At 41.6% G+C, this 17,802-nt stretch overlaps 1 protein-coding gene across 2 annotated transcripts in view; it reads right to left on the bottom strand.

Moving 5' to 3' along the window:
• PCDH15 (protocadherin related 15) overlaps positions 1–17,802 on the bottom strand; it is a 383,455-nt gene that overhangs the window by 110,156 nt on the left and 255,497 nt on the right. For both annotated transcript variants that reach the window (XM_074155034.1, XM_074155035.1), the window contains exon 20: positions 5,838–5,954. In XM_074155034.1, the coding sequence (XP_074011135.1) occupies positions 5,838–5,954 (117 nt within the window). The remainder of the gene's footprint in view (positions 1–5,837; positions 5,955–17,802) is intronic.

Genomic DNA, 17,802 nt, shown 5'->3' with positions numbered 1-17,802 from the left:
TCTGAAAAGTCAAGCACCTCATAACTATTTTAAAGGTGTAGAAAAATATACTCTGGATTGTTCCAATAAACCAAAGGACAAAGGATTTACTATGTTCCATGAAACACAAGTAAATCAAAATTTACCAGATTTCAATGACCAGAATGGTATTTTAAATTAGACTGTTTTAAACAAATGTAAAAGTAAATTCTGAAACATAATTTATGTTCTCAGTCACTGCAAAAAAAAAAAGTGAATTCAAACTGGAAAAGAACGGAAAGCAACGGAGCATTTGGTAAGAACTTAAACTGACATTAGCTCAAGACAGCCCTTCAAACCCTGCTCTGGCCTTCAGCAAAAAGCACTGGTTTCTGTGTTTTAATTGACATTTCACTAAGGACCTGAAGTAATAACTATCAGAGATCTCTTATGCCTTCAGGCCAAGATTTTTTGACCACTTTGAAATCCACAGGTCAGAATAAAAACATAATGAAATACCAACTTGGGAGCATTTGAATCTAGCATAGATCATTTTTGCTTTGAATTAGTAACTGTTAATAGTTAACCAAAAATCCATGGCGTTTTGCAACCAAATCAATCCTATTATTAACAGCTGCATTCTAATGATGGATTATTGTTTTAGGCATCAGGTTTGTATAGTTAAATTAAAAAAATTACACATCTTCTTTCTGACTCAGCTATTCGTTCGTTCACACATCCACACATTCATACATGTCAGATACACTGAGCTGCAAACAATTTACTGCGTGGAGATTTGACGGGGAGAGTTTTTTTAAGGAAAAACAACAAGATAAACTTTAATCTACACCTCAAATAAAATAATCAAACAGTACTTCACTTAAGAGTAAAAGCTCACTCTCGCTCCTCGTGACTGTTTTGGTACTTCCAAACCTACACGCTGGAAGTTTCTAAACTACTTAGGAAATACACTGCTACCGCCGGCCAGAAAACTCCATAGGTCACAAGTCTCTTCCAACCTCTCAATCTTCCACCTTTGTTACTTTCTGTATCCTTACCACCCTCTCTGACCATTTCATGCTTGCATTTATATTAATGACTTGTCATTTAGAAGTCAAAGGCCACAGATAAAGCCATGATCTTTTCTCAGGAGCATCACTGAATGAGCAGTTCCACAGTCAAAAAAGGAACACAGTAGGTAAAACACCTGCATACTTTGCTACAGGTGATGATTTATTAAGGTTGACCTTCAGTGGCATGGAATTTTTTTCTACCACTCCCATGCTCGTCACTGCTGCTGTCACCTTTGCTGTTCAGGGACTAGGAGGAACAACAGGGCAACACCACAACAGCCCCAGTCCCGCAGCTCAAAGGAGGAAGGAGCGGATGATGGTGCCTGTGGGGTGAAATGGAGAGCCAAACTCCACTGACCCCATTCAACACTCCTTCTTGCCCCAAACCTCTGCTCTTCTGCTGTTGGAAAATTCAAATTTGCCTTCCCTACAGAGAAATCACACGCAGGTGCTGAGCATTTCCATTTGGATTCTCATGCCATCCACATTAATTTGACAACGCAGAGCTGGGCTGGGATTTGCTGAAGACAGTGGGCACTCTCTGAAGAGCTGATTAGGTCTGAAAAGCTTTTATTGCAGATGATGAAAAAAATTGAGCTTGACTTTTATTCCGGGCTGAGTTCAATGCTGACAGGGGAATAGTCTGCATTACTTGTAAAATGACAACAGAAAAATTCAGGCTTAGATATTTCAAATTTTTTCGGCTCTCACTAGACCTGTCCTGATAAACAGGCATGTTTTAAAGCTGTATGCATGTATTTCTTTTCCTGAACTAATAAAATAGGTGTATCAGTACTGTCCAATTAAGATTCCATCAAGTTAAAACACCCGAAACAAACAACTAAAATATCAGTGATGGTAACTAAGAACAGTCTTTCCCTTAAGGCAAGTTTAGAGGAAGATACTCTTGCTAAACAGAGAAAAGGCTGTGTGTTTTTTAAAACAATTTCTGGTGAATTCATATGAAATACTTTGTGACACCACTTAATGCCAAACCCAGCTCCAAATAAATATAGATTTGCCAGTAGCACAAAACATCTCAACAGATAGGTTCAGTCAGAAAAAGAAACAAAGCCATTTATGCCTGATAGTTTTCTCTATCTCCTTTTTTATTTGAAAAGTAAAAACTATGAGCCATGAGTTTGAAATAAAATACCAACTTTCAAAAACTATTTTAAATGCTTTCCTCCACCGGGGACTAACTTTTATGGCTAGGTATTCATTAAATGCTTAAGGGGAGTTTCATTTTTAAGCCTTCATAGAAATCAAAGAAATGCAACAGTTGATTTTGAAAAACGTTATCTTAACATTAGTGCCGTATGCATTTATGCCTGTTGTAATGGTAATACAGAGGATCCCACATTCAGTGATTTTGATCTCTCTGTCATGTATGTGCATCATTTTCTCCACAGAAGTGATCCCCACATCTTTCAAATATAAAACACTCAAAACCACGTAAAAGAAATCCACATAAATACATGAGGAAATCACAAGAAAGGAATCTGGGAGACACGAGCACTTTAGTTAGGTTTTTATTCTCCCCTTCTCATACCACCTAAAGATGGCCGTTATTATCCACTGTACAAAACAGCACGCAAGCTTATCAATGTCCAATTTCTATATTTATCTGTTTCAAGTAATAGTGACAGAGCTGTTAGACAAGGAGAGAGTTCTGAAGGGGCTGGGTTTTTTTTTAAAACTGAAAAAGGGAAATAACTTTGCATTAGAAAATGCTGATATCGCAGGACTAGGAATTGTTATAAATCTACATTAATCAGTTACCGAATTGTTTCATTCAGTATCTCAGTAATATCCTATTCTTTAAAATTTAGACACATTAAGCCCAGGGATTATGAAATGGCACTTATATGAGAATGGGCAAATACTTTACCGAGACCAAAATATCTTGTTGTAAGGCAACAGATACTATCAAATAGAAGCTGTACAAAAACCAAGTTAAAAAGTGATTCTCTACCACCAATGAATAAATATTATTTTTTTTCTATCCTCAATAACCCATTTATGTTGAAATTTCCACAGACTAGAAATTCAGCTTCTTGCCCAGTTTCATTGATCCTAAACATCCTTTTCTGCAAGCTTTTCTCAAAGGTCAGTATGATAAACCTGCCAGGAGCAAATATATACTGGTGCCAGTGGCAGAGACAGGTCCATAGGACTATGACTAATGAACTTAGTATTTTAGATTTCTACTGTGGCAGCCAAAAAAAACTCACACAGTTCCAACAGTCCCACACAGCCAGTTTTCCCCACTCCCCACTGGCAAACCACTCTGAAGCGACTCCACTTGTGATACGGGCAGAGGGTTTCCTTTTGAGTTATTTGCTCTCAGCTGCTGAGGATGAGAGCTCTTGAGGACAATGGAGTTTTCCTACCTCCATGGTTCCCAAGTCATTCCTGGGCAGAGCAACAGAGAATCTTCTCCAGCTACGAAGCACCTGCTCAACTCCCTGAAATGCTGAATGCCGTTCAGACCCATTTTGTGAAGGCAAGGTAGTGCTCCAGCAGTACAAGTGCATTATTCAGGAAGAAACATTAGCAAAATGAGCTAATACCTTTGTGCAATATATAGTGTAAACGTAATTCTTGCAAACTTACAATGCCACCCAGAAACTTTGCCCACATTGACCTCAATTTCCATTCTGTAATCGCGAGGTTATTGTGCCTAACATATGGAAGAATAAGACATTCATGAACCGTGACAGTAAAAGCCATCCACAAAGTAGAATTAAATAGTCTTAAATCAATTTAAAATTGTTTTCCAGCAAATAGCTGAGAGATTTGAGCAATCAAGCCTGCTTTCCTCTTTACATCTCTGTTTTAAACACGATGGTGGAAACCCAGGCCTGGAGTGCCCCGGGGAACAGTGAAGGAGGTCAGACAGAAGCACTAGACTTCCACAGAGCACAAAGGCAGAGGGAGCAAGAGTGTAGGTAGGCCACAAAATTATGAACACTTACAAAGACTTCTGAAGGGCTAGAGCAGGGAGTTCTACACTTTAGACTTCTCCAGTGCTACTAGAGATACATCCCCTTGCTTAGATGTAATGGTTCAAGTCCAGAAGAGGATCAGGTGAGGTGGGTACAAGCCTGGTTCACCTTGCAGGTCCCTGATCTCCACAAATGCTGGAGCTTGTTACTTTTACAGCAACTTCCTGGCTTGGAAGGCTTCCACACACCTGTAGATATGCCTCAAGTTTGCCAGGAACTCTGGCCTTTCCTGGTAGTTAAGGCATCTTACACGGAAATAGAGCTAAAGCTTTGAATCCTTCACTTGGTGGAAGGAAGGCAGCCTAGACCTCTAACATCCCACGGAAAGGCTTTTCCTAGGAAAATTAATATAACAAGATGCAAAGGGAGGAGAGCAGCCACTACCCCACCAGCACCTTTCTCCTGGTGCATGCTAAAAGCTATGACTGCACCCAGATGTGACTTTGAAGGAGAGTGTAGGTGCCTGCCACAAAGAGAACAGTCCAAGGCTATGCATTTTTAAAGGCATCTCTAAAGCAAGACACTAGCAATTCCCACTTGCCCCTACTGATCAGTCTAACGCATACATGTGCTGACTATTCTGCTTTTAATTAAGCAGATTTGTGCTTAACATGTTGGCTGGTTGGGACTCTATTCTAATGTGCCTGCGCTCTAAGGAGGGAGCTTAACACACACCTCCGGCTCCATTCTGCAAGCAGAACACTCAAAATCAGGCACCACATCTCTTAATACTCCCCTTCAAATTGTCCAAGACTAGCCATTAAGGCACATGTCTTACCATTTATTTTGTTTACTGCTCAGCTGTTATAAACTACCTTAAATGCCCCCCAGCTCAGTCACAGCCCACTGATACCCATCACCTGCAGGGCATTTACTTACCTTGGTGTGCTAGGACTTTTTACAGAGGGATAGCAGGACTGTCCTTACAGAAACACTGCTTTAACATTTCTGTCCTTGGGTGGTAAATAAATTACTGTGTTGCTTATTTAGCTAAGCTACAGTTGATTTGTGTCAGAGCACTGCCATCAGCTTTTAATGTGCGTGGCCCATTCTCTCTGAACCCTTCTCCCTGAGGAATATTCTCCTTAATATGCCAAACACTAACAATTAAAAATGAAATCTGGCTGGCAGAACATCTTTGGCTTCTATTGTCCTCAGTGTATCATCTGGTCACCAATGTTCATCAACCTCTGATTACAAAAATTTATATTACCCTTCAGAATAGCTAACAAGTCAAAAATATGTGCCCGGTTCTGTCAATCAAGCGCTTCACCAGGGAACAGTGATAAAAGTCAGCGGCAGAAATAAACTTCGCCCCCCAAAACAAATGCACTCAGTTCAAATCCTGCGTGTCCGATAGGGCTGGCCGCGGAGCCGCACGGTTCCACGCGGCTCTGTGATGCCTCAGACTGGAAACGCACAACGGCTGCGAAACCAAGAAAGCGATAATCTTACAAAGCTGGGGTTTGTCTCCTCTTTAAGCTGCAGAACTGTACCAAAGACAGGCACGGCTTCCCTTCCCGCCTGTTCCTCTTATTCATCTACACTCTGAAGACAAATAAAAAGCTTTCAACAAAATCTTCCTGGCAGAAAGGAGCTGTATCATTGATTTGTCAGGAACAATCATTGTTAATGCAGTCCAGAACGACAAAGGACAGGCTGACATAAAAAATGTATGAGTTACCGCTCTGAAAAACTCATAATAATCACCTTTGCTGTTGAGAGAGTTAGGTCACTTATGAGGGTTAAAGATTTTTCCCTCTTGGGTGCAGAGTATTAATAGAACCTTTTTGCTTACCGGTGGATCTTGATCCTCAGCTGAAACGGTCGTGATAACGGTGCCCTTGACTGCATCGGGAGCAACCATTCCCCTGTAGAGCTTTTTGCTAAATACTGGAGAGTAATCATTCATATCCTGCAAAACATAATTAAAAGTTTAGTTCTGAAGTTCAAACAGAATTATAGACGCACTCACAATCTTTTTTTTTTTTTCAAACTCTACCCAATCACTCCTTTGGTCATTAGGAAACCTAGTTGCCATTCGTAGTCTCCCTCAGCTCTCAATTCCGTTACCACCACACAAAACCAGCACCCATGGGGAAGGTGCCAAAGTTTTTAAAAAAATAAATAATAAATTCATGTGAGGCAGATTAACAGAAGGAAATTCTGCGGAAAAACACACCGTCTCACAAGTAAACAAAGCAGAGATTTCCACGACACCTGCTTCTCAAGCAGCGGGCCACACATGGTTTTGCTGATTTTCTGGAATGAGCGAGCTGCTGCTGCTTGACAGTGTTTGTTACCTCTATATATAGTGTTTGTTACCATATATACCACATGCAATAAACGGAGGGAAAATATAGTATCAGATTAGTACCAACACCTCATGAGAGTCCGAGACGATGCTCTTTGGACTGATATTGTCTAAAAGAAGCTTCAAAGGCCCAATTTCACGGATGCAGTAGTGTACGTACGCACATATGCATACTTGCACACCTATATATGTGCGCTTAGTTATATATGTATATATACATATATATACACCTCCTTGAGCGGAAGATGTAACCTCACTCAAACACCAGGCTGTGTGGGACTGTGCGAGCTGGCACCAAGGCAGATGCAGCAGTTGGATGCACGTGGCTCTCGGTGACACGGTGCCCCAGGAGCCATGAACTTTGAGGAACTCAGCCAGCATCACAGGTTAGTAAAAAGGCATTAATTCTCACTGCTGTAAGTTCTCTCACAGAGAGTTCCAGAAAATTTATCTTTATGTTCCTTTAAAAAAATTAAATCTACAGCTCTAAATCACAATCTTTATTCTACCAATAAAACTGATTTCCAGGGTTTTTTTCTGCAGAGTCACTGCCTTAGCTTGAATTATATAGAGAACAGATTAATTCATTTTTGCATACTGCTACTTCTATTATCTTGTGCATGTGGATAACATCCATTACATTTTCTAAGTTTTTTCAGACCAAATCAGAAGCATCATATGCCTTTAGCCCAAAAGAGTGGTTTTACTGATCCACAAATGAAGAGCAAACTTCTTTCCCCTTTAAAGCAGGATGTGTGCCTGGGCTCTGGGGGAACACAGGTGCCACCCATCTCCTGGGTCACCCACACTCAAAGTTCATACAGATCATAGAATCATAGAATCATTCAGGTTGGAAAAGACCCTTGGGATCATCGAGTCCAACTATCTACCCTACTCTACAAAGTTCTCCCCTACACCATATCCCCCAACACCACACCTAAAGGACTCTTAAACATATCCAAGGATGGTGACTCAACCCCCTCCCTGGGCAGCCTCTTCCAGTGTCTGACCACTCTTTCTGTGAAGAATTTTTTCCTAATGTTCAGTCTAAACCTACCCTGCTGCAGCTTGAAGCCATTCCCTCTCGTTCTATCGCTATTTGCTTGTGAGAAGAGACCAGTGCCAACCTCTCTACAGTGTCCTTTCAAGTAGTTATAGAGAGTGATGAGGTCACCCCTCAGTCTCCTCTTCCTCAAACTAAACAGTCCCAGCTCCCTCAATCGTTCGTCGTACGATTTATGCACAGCTCTTCGTGCTGCAAATGCAATATGCTGACACGGGCCAGCACACGATATTGCACAGCCATTTAAAATATTCATCCACACCTCATCAGAGGAAACGACACTATAATAAACATCTATTTAAAAAAAAACAAAACAGACTGTTACAAGTCAATGTAGTAAATTCCTGAATAATTAATGCATTCTGTGTTCTGCAAAGGTCCGCAATTCAAGTCTTCAAACCACTGGAAATGCTTTTTCTCTGAGTTTTAGATTTTCAAAGAGAGAACCGGATCATCAAGAAGTGACTACTAGAGGATTCAAACTAGGAGAGCATTCATATGAAAACATTTTGGAAAAACATTGGAATTCAAAGAAATTAGCATTTTTGCATTGAATTATAAGCATTGAATCTTATAATTTCTATTTCTTGACCTGCTTACAACAAAATAGTTTACTTCATCTGAGAACTTAATACCCAGGACTATTTTTCATAAACAATCTCGTTTCTCACAACTCTTCAAAGTGACAGGGGGTTACTCCTGGGGAGGAATAACCAACCCCCTGCACCAGGACAGGTTGGGGGCTGACCTGCTGGAGAGCAGCTCTGAGGAGAAAGACCTGGGAATCCTGGTGGACAACAGGATGACCACGAGCCAGCAATGTGTCCTTCTGGCCAAGAAGACCAATGGCATCCTGGGGTGCATCAGGAAGAGTGTGACCAGCAGGTGGAGGGAGGTCATCCTCCCCCTCTGCTCTGCCCTGGGGAGGCCCCACCTGGAGCACTGGGTCCAGTTCTGGGCTCCCCAGTTCCAGAAGGACAGGGAACTGCTGGAGAGGGGACAGCAGAGGGCTACAAAGATGATGAGGGGCCTGGAGCATCTCTCTGATGAGGAAAGGCTGAGGGACCTGGGTGTGTTTAGTCTGGAGAAGAGAAGACTGAGGGGGGATCTGATCAACACCTATAAATACTTGCAGGGTGGGTGTCAGGAGGATGGGGCCAGTCTGTTTTCACTGGTGTCTGGGGATAAGACAAGAGGAAATGGGCACAAACTTGAACATAAGAAGTTCCACCTAAACATGAGGAGGAACTTCTTCACTTTGAGGGTGGCAGAGCCCTGGAAGAGGCTGCCCAGAGAGGTGGTGGAGTCTCCTTCTCTGGAGACATTCCAAACCCACCTGGACACGTTCCTGTGCAACCTGCTCTGGGTGGACCTGCTCTGGCAGGGGGTTGGACGAGATGATCTCCAGAGGTCCCTTCCAACCCCATATCATTCTGTGATTCTGTGACCTTGTGCTTGCAAACTAAGCTATCTTCTGATCTGTTTTACTCCCAGAACTCCACTGCAGAGCAATATACCTGCAGTATATACCTGCAAAATGCTATGGCAAAGAAACCAGCACGATAGAGCAATCTCACACCGTAAGACTCCATTCACAGCTGTTCTACCTCAAAGGAAAGACAGGGAATTACTTTGTTTGAAGCAGACACAAAGTAGCTATGAGTATAGAAATCCTAGGTATTTAGGGTTGGAATATTAAAAATCATCTCCAGGATGACAGGAGGAATGAGATACAACACTACATGCATAAGTCTTACAACTGTGTAAATCACTGTGTTCCAAACTTTTGGTTCGTAGACCCTGAAAGTTTTCCAGTGAGATACACAACCTTTTACAAACTGCGCGCACACAGAGAAGACACCTTCTGTCCTTCCATATGAAGTCTCCATCTGTGGTAATGACCCAATAATACGCTTATGATAAATCATTTTTTTTTTTTTCCAGCTTTTTCTTCCCATGATCTGGATGCGTAGGATCACCTCCATGAAGGAAGTGAAGTTCCTGGAAAAACTTCAGCCTTTTATCTGTATTTATTAATTTATTTTGGATCCATCTCTCTCTGTGCACCTACAAATTCACAGCCATATCTGGTCATTTTTTTTCGGCGTAGCAGCAAGAGATCACACTTTGCTGTTTGCTCACTCGGGGGGGGTGGGGAGTATCACCGTGTGATGTTTTTGTTATCTTTTGAATACCTTTATGTGACCTTAGTGCGTGAAAATCTATGACTTAAGGTATTGGAAAGCATAATCCTGTTTAAAGATGATATACCATATACCCTGCTATAGTAAGTAAGTCGTCCTACTTAACGCACCTATTTTTCAAGATGCATGGATCAGTACAAAATACACAAGAATACAAAGCAAAACATAAAGTAGGACAGGAAGCCTTCTGCCTCTCTAATTTATCTTTTCTCTAAGAAAAGCTTTATGCACAATTGTGCCTCATAAACCTCAGCCGAGCCGACCGAATAGGCACCAAATGTCTCAGTCATAACTAGACAGAACAGCTCCATGGGCTTTTCTTCCTGGCTCATCTCTTCCTGAATCCTAAAACAGCCACTAATTTTTTATAGCGGAGTTCAAGCTTAAATGTTTCCCCTTTTATCAAAATAAAAGTTCCCCATAAGAATCACCACAGGTCGTCTTATTATGCAGCTGCAGTAAATGCTCCTCAGAGAGCGCAAGACTTTCATTAGACAGGCAGTCAAGTCTCATGTCCTCGTCGCAAATGTCTACCATGGATAACTGCTAGAAGCAGAACAGGGATTTTTGCAGGCAGAAGGTTTACATGCAAAACTTGCAGATGACATAGAAATGGGCTTTTTTTTTTTTGGTTGAAATGACTCTTCTGGGTAATTCTCAAAAGAGTAAGTGGAGATTTTATTAGAGACATGTTGGAGAATTTAATATATTATCATCTCTTTCAACTGGTGTAATTTCTCTTTACATAAGATGGGCACTTAAAGGTACCAAAAAGGTCACAAAAAGAGATGATTTTCTAGCAAAAAGTACCACCACCAAGGATGGAGTACAGTTTAGATCTGATGTTGATAGAGCACAGAAAGAAAGCACACTCTGTATTTTCTGTGAATAGCTTAAGAGATCCACCCCATTCCACCTCCAAAACCCACGCCCCTCTTCTCAAGATCTCCAATACGATTTTGTTCATCGAAGTGGACTTAACAGTGAGCAGTGTTCGGCATTCCCTGAGGGACAGAGTTTTCAGGTTTTCGTCACAGAGGGACTTGGGGCAAAAAGATGACATTTAGAGAAAGTACTCTGCTTCTATCATTACTGGGGACCAAAGACCTAGACGTCTTTTTTGCACAGCTGAATAAAATAATTGAAGATTACTCCATATGCGATGGCTTCTGCTTCTGACACCACTAAGCCTGACTTTGCACAGAGACGGATGCCGCAGATGAGCGCAATCCCGAACCACAGGTTGGGAACAGGGTAGTAATTAGGAACAGGGTAGTAACCTTCTACGAAGTGGCAGTAAGAAGCGGCGTAATCACCTTTTAAATCTGGGTCATAATCCTACACACGCCTCTGCGGCCAAACTGCAGCATCTTACAACTGTTCACAGTTCGTTGCTTCAGTCACATAAATCCAGGCTGCTATTAACTATCAGACACACACAAAAATATGTAAATGGAAAACATAGGTAATGAATTCTCTATATATCTCACTTTAAAAGACTTGGGCTGTGTATTTTGACAGCTAGGTAATAGCAGTCACATATTTATATCTCAATACAAAACAGCCTTTGTATCACTCTCATCTAGCTGCAGATTTATTATATTTTTATGCATCTTTGTTTACAAAACAGAGTGAAAGTCAAAGCATAAAACCCCCAAAGCTTTCTCCCTGTCACAGATGCTCTTTATCTACCACTCCTTGCTTGGTTTTGTTTCATATTGCTCACACTGGGCAGCACATAAAAGCAGAACAGGACACATCCTTACACCTTTCCTTTCCACAAAGATTAGGAATCAAGCATGAAGGAAGCACAGTATAGGAGGGTGCTCAAATATTGCTCTTCTCGAGAATCCACGCTGGTACCTTCAAAAGCAAATGAAGACACATTAAGAGACTTCTTGATGCCAACTCATTTGTTAACTCAGACGTAATCCTTAGCACACGAACAATCCCACTTCCTGACTAACTTCCTTTCCCTCTGAACAAGACACATCTCGCTCACAAGATTTAAAGGGTTGTTATTTACCAAAAGGTTTGTAGGAAACAAACATTGACCTGTCTGCAAAGATTATGAAAACGCTGAACAAAAATGTCAGTGAACTAAGATAGTCATCTAGGAAGGCCAATGCAGAGAAACAAAGCATGCGGGAGGAAAGGCATTAAGGAGCAAATCAATATGTAATTTAAAAATCATTAAGACAGTCACCAGCAGTAATGCACTAATACTAAACTAGGTGCTCCGAGACAGGTGGTGAGTGCTGACACGGGAGGGCGATACACAACTAGAGCAGAAGGAAAATACCCGCAGTACAGCGTTCCCAGCATCAAATTAACTTGTAAATTTAAATGGACTTCAGAGACTTTAATATATTTTTGATTTCTGAAGATACCGAGAGATCTTTAATGCTCGTACTCTGCTAAATTAAGAATATAAGCATTCCACATCTGGGTGAAATAATCCCCTCTTCCTCCTCACTCACTAAAATTGGATTCAAACGTCTGCTTTCTTCCTTGCTCCATCACTGCCCCTTACCTGTAGCTGAAGTGCCTACAGCTCCTGTGTACTCCCACACAGGGAGCAGAAGCGACCCTAATTCAGCCGCTTCAGCAGCTCCCACATCCTGGAATCACCGGGATTTACAACAGCCTTTGTCACAAACAGGAGCAGTCCCAGTGCTCCTCTCTGACCTCGCAGAGGATCCTGCAGATCCGCCTCCCAAAGGGCTGAGAAGCACCTATGAAAATAAAATCCCACCCTTCCAAAACAGCAAAGCCTGGGGAGGTCAGCTGCACCAGGAGTTGCTATGGCAGTTCCACGTTATTTGGAAAATCCTGCCCGAAGGAAGCAGCCGGACACACTGGGATTACGGCTTCTTCCTGAGAGCTGCTGAGAGTAGGGCAGTTGGGATCAGCTCGGGATGTGGCCCTGTCTTACTCCAGTGAGCTACAGCTGCAGCCCGACTGTTACCATCATTCCGTTAATGACATCCAACATCACTGTGAGTGACAGACTTGTCTGATTTCAATATTACCAGGAACCTAAGGACTTTCCAAAGAATAATTTATATTTTTTTTTTTGAAAATGTGTTTTGGTAGAAAACTTGTTTTGTAAGAGAAAAATAGAGAGCAAAAACCGAAGTTAATTTTTCATCAGCTATCTCCGCACAAACAGAAGCAACTCCAGATGACACTCCAATATATTTGATCTATATTCATGTGTATATACATCTATTGACGTGTACATATCCGTATCTCGCTCAGGCATAATAATTCATGCAAATGCCCTTTTATCCTGCAAAGGGAACCCTGTTAGTGAAGAATTCGCCGCCTGTAGCCTGCAGCGCGCTAGAGGGCAGCCCTACCGCAGGGGAGCGAAGCCTCTCCTTCACCAACAGCCACAAAAACCCACACGCTGTACTCTCTCCCCGTCTCCTTCTTGCCAAAACAGGGTTATACTTTTTTACATCTAGTCAGCTAGGATTTGAGGGGTTTTTTCCAGCTTATAAAATCAGTCTGATTTTTTAATTCCTGGTTTTTTTTTTGTAGATTGTGACCTAATTATAATCAAGTGTTGAGTATTTATTAAAACAGCTGTAACTCTGTGACACCCAAATCTAATTATTAATCTACTCAACAGTTCCAGAGGGACAAAGTTCTGTCAAAGAACACCAAAATGGCAGGTTCTGTTGATTTATCTAGACCACTAAGAGAATTACACTGTTTGGATGATTTTTCCCACTCTCAAGAGAGGATGTGTGTCGAGGCGCCCACCTCGGGATCCTGCCTTACAAATGCAACTTTGCCCAAGGCTTCCCTTTCTTCTTGCCTCTCTCCTCAACTGCTAAGCAGAAAGCATCCGACCACAACGATTCTAAAAGTCTGAGGAAATGTTAAACTCTCCTATTTCTGACCTGCTGAAAAGCAACATCACTCATTAAGTTTGTTAGCTCCTTCAACGTTACATTTGCTTGGTTTGTAGATACTTACAGAAAGAGTTTATAAGCACGTCCATGCGTTTCTTCTACCTCGTTAGGACTGCGCTCTCTGATCACACCTCCCGATACCAAGGTTTCTAGTCAACTATATCTAAGTGGAACCCAACATTCCCTTGCTATAATAACCAGCGTGACTGAGCTAATAAATGCATATTAGGCACTTACAGCTCCTTTTGCAGCCTGCTGGCTTTTATCACAAGTGTAATAAATAGGAAAAAAAATGTATTTTTAAAGCGCTCCCTACTTCCACTGAAGTTCAATGTACATCACACGATCCCACAAAGGGAGAAAGTAAAAAGGTTTACTTCCAAGCATGGCATATGTCACACACCGAAATTTTAAAACCTTCCCAATCTTTTTCTACAACTACAGATATGTATCTGTAATTTTCTGCTGTCATTTTGTTTTGAACATCTGCCACTTAAGTCTACGTGCACATTACCAGAGCTGGTGCCTTCCCATCTGAGCTGCCTCCAAGTGTTTAATAATCCCCGGCTGTCTGGGGACTTCCAAGGGCACATTAAACATTCCGCCACTATATTTGTGAAACTCTATTCCACAGAAAGGAAAGAGGGTGTTATGGTATCACTGTACTTGAAAATCATTATTCCTCTTGGGCATTCTTTAACCATAGAAACATGTCGTTGATTTTATTACTAAATAAGCAGAATGAAAAAACCCTAAAGGCCACAAGACGTCATGGCATCCATGGCCCTTAACGGCTTGGACCAGCCTCGCCCTGCCCCTGGGCCGAGCACCCCGTTTCACCCCAGCCAGCGCCCCCGTCCTGCTCCAGCGATGCCACAGGGCACCAGTCTCCAGCCCTGCTTCTGGCCCCATCCCCACGCCACGTCTGGGGCTGTCGATGGAGCCCGCTGGTCTGCCCGCCCGGCTCTGTCCCCATGGCACCCAGTCGGGGAGGGCACTGCCCACGCTGGGCCACCCTCCGCTCGTCTCTCCACGTGGAGCAGTCTTGCTCACACTAATCTCTCACAGTAATTCTCAATTCCTCCATCTGTTTCACTACCAGTTCATGAAAAAAACACGGAAGGGGGAAGCGAACCCTTTGTAACAAGCTCCCAAGGCCCCACAGATCTTTGACCCCCATTTTGATGCACCCATGCTTTGCAATGGGTTCCTTAAGCTCTGCTTAGCTTGAAAGGAAATGCCAGGCAGAGGTTGTCACTCGGCAGAAACCTCTCCAGCACGCTGCTCATCGATGTTCACACAGGAGGAGATCTTTGCTGCCATCATTACATTTCAGCTACAGCATCCCTAAGTGCCACACTTTCTTACCATCCACTTGTCTGGTCCGTGCTAACTGGCTGTGACCATCTGACGCCTGCAAGTCTTTCACTAACTTCTCAATTTCTGCAAATCCTCGTTTGATTGTATTCTATTATTAAACTTAGTAACTTTCCTAAGCCTTTTAATGTGAGGCTAATCAACCCTATTCAGAACAGTACAAATGTACAAATGTAATACTAACTATTAAAATGCAGTTTTCATATGCTTTCATGTCTTAGTGATCTTAAATTACATGATAGTCTAAAAATAAGTTTTAAAGCTCTTCTGAAAGAAAGTCTCTGGATTTGGTGTCACAGACTCAGCACTGAAACAACTGAAAATTTGAGCTGTGACTTCAGAAAACCATCTCTCAAGGGGTGAATTTATTTTTCGGAAAGAAAACCAAAATGTTATTCAACTGTAATCCCTTTACTGGGAGATTACCTTGTCTTTTCCTCTTCCCTAAATGTCTACCATGCCATGCACACCGCTAGAGAAAAATACAACCACAGATCTTTACCTTGAGTCAAGAGTTGGTTGAGAGATATGCATATATGTATTCATGCATGCACGTAAACTCTATCTATTCTTTCAGGAAGCAAACACTCACGGAAGCTGAGAGGATACAACATTATTCTCCAGGCCTTAATGACCATTAACAATCCCCTAAAGGACTGTTGTAGGCAGTTAATATACTATCTAGAACTGGGACGATAACAAGGATCTTAAGATTTCAAGCAAGCTCTCCTCCTTCAGTTAAAAGACTGGCATTATTACTTTAAATGAGTGATTTGTCGCAATTTACCCAGATAATTCTGTGGAGTGGTTCACGGCAACAGAATAGTACACATCCAGGTACATCCAACCTTTCAAATTGATTGCAAAGGAATTAGGAAGGAGTAACTGTACAATGACTTAAAACCACTGAGGTAAAAAAATTCTTTTAAAGATGTTTTCAGTTTTCTTTCCTCTGTAATTTGTGCTTTCAATTCATCAGTCAGTTTCTGTAATTTATACAAAGAAGGGGAGCACAGAACAATTTATACTGCCTCATGCATATGATAAAAGTGATGGGAAAAAATCACGTACCCCACCGATTCTTAGCTTTAAAACTGCTTCTTTTACAAATGCAATAACAAGTTAATTTTAATATCAATAACCATACTTGTGATGGAAAACCTAGTGTGATTATTCCCACTTCAAACTACTTACGTAAAAGACTGCCCTCAAAGTTTTGACTCGTGAAACATGAGGCTGGGGGCAGGGAGCGAACTCATCACACGGCATAATATAGAAATACCTAATTCCACCAGATACTGGAGTATTGAGAACTTGGAAGTCCCTTCCCATTCTTTGTGTAATATCTTGGCCTCTTATAATAAACACATACCACTCTCAAAGGCATCGTCCTTTAAGGTTCATGCATCTCACCAGTACATTCGTCCTCCAAGATACAAAAAAAGTTTGCCAGCAAACCTTTCTTTGTGAGCCTACATTTTGATTTGCCAAGATATTGTTTCAGCTTCACATTTACAGTAAGTCCACTGAAGTAAGCCGCTACTCGAAAACTACTCCTAGCTTTGCCACAAGTATTTAAAACACCTTTTAGGTTTACGCAGCAACCACAGTGACTGATTTCGAAGGTTTGAGGTTAGAGAATCAAGCAACGTTGAGTAACCTTGAGCAGCAAGTCCAAGGTCTTTGCGATGACGCTGACAAGGTGACGTGACAAACTGTATGAAGCGGCACTTGGAATTTTGTCTTTAATGGGGTGCAGTGCTTCTTCACACAGGGTTCTTTCTTTGAAGCTATACAAAATACAGGCTTGTTAACATGGTATAACTGCCTCTTTTTTAATATTTAGTGCTCAGCAAGCCCTAAAGTAGTTCATAATATAAATTAAGGGATATTATTCATAGTAGAAAATATGCGGCAATAAATGAGTAGCAGATGATTGAACAAGTAAGTTAGGATTGGAAAAAAAATACATCTGTTTACTGGTACTGTAGCCCAACACCACACCTGTTATGCCTTTAATGCCACCAGAAAAGAAATAAATAAGCAGTTACATTTTGGAAGGAATACAGCTCATTTTTTGAACTTTTGTGTAGGTTATGTGCTGCCGCTGTGCTGGACCGCCCTGTGTTTCTTTAAATGGGAGATGTTTTTCATTACATGTTAGAAATGAAGGATTAACTTCATGGATGTAAATTTATTGAAAAAAACATAACTTAAATTTTATTTTAGAAATATTAGAAACCGATGACTTGTTCAGCCTTAACCGAGTCACTCACGTCTTTTATCTTCCATGCACCCTTCATTACCTCTATAATTTCTGGCAGAAAATCTTCATTATTGTAATTAAATCTCACCATAACATGGAACCCCACCATAATGAAGCAATGATGGATTACTGCTCGCCTGCTCATTAGAAACAAGAATTGGCTGAATTTATAGTGAATACCTGCAGGAAGAGAAAGCAGTGGCAGCTACACACATGCACGGCTATGTAAACGTAATAATGTCCCCCCCTCTCCCTAACGACAACCTGTGGATCCTTCTTCTCTCATTCTCTCCTAGTGATAATTTAAGCACTTTATAGAGAATAAAGCCCCTCACTCCCCAGCACTCTGCAGCAGTCCAGCAAATGTGCCCTGTGAGAGGAGAGGGTCCTGCTGTAATATTTTATTCCAGCTGTCTCAAATGCTGGGTTCCTGCATACTTTCTCCAACTCCCTTTTACTTCCTTTGCTTTACCATTGGCTCTGATTGTTTGGTGATTCATCCACAAACATGCAGCTGCTTCTAATCCTCCCACTCTAGAAAAGCAAACAAATTCACAGAATCACAGAATGCTATGGGGTTGGGAGGGACCTCTGGAGATCATCTAGTCCAACCCCC

Source organism: Numenius arquata, chromosome 10 (genome assembly GCF_964106895.1).
Source record: "Numenius arquata chromosome 10, bNumArq3.hap1.1, whole genome shotgun sequence".
Lineage (NCBI taxonomy): Eukaryota > Metazoa > Chordata > Aves > Charadriiformes > Scolopacidae > Numenius > Numenius arquata.
Note: the sequence above shows the minus strand (reverse complement) of the source record. Positions and strands in the feature narration are given on the sequence as shown.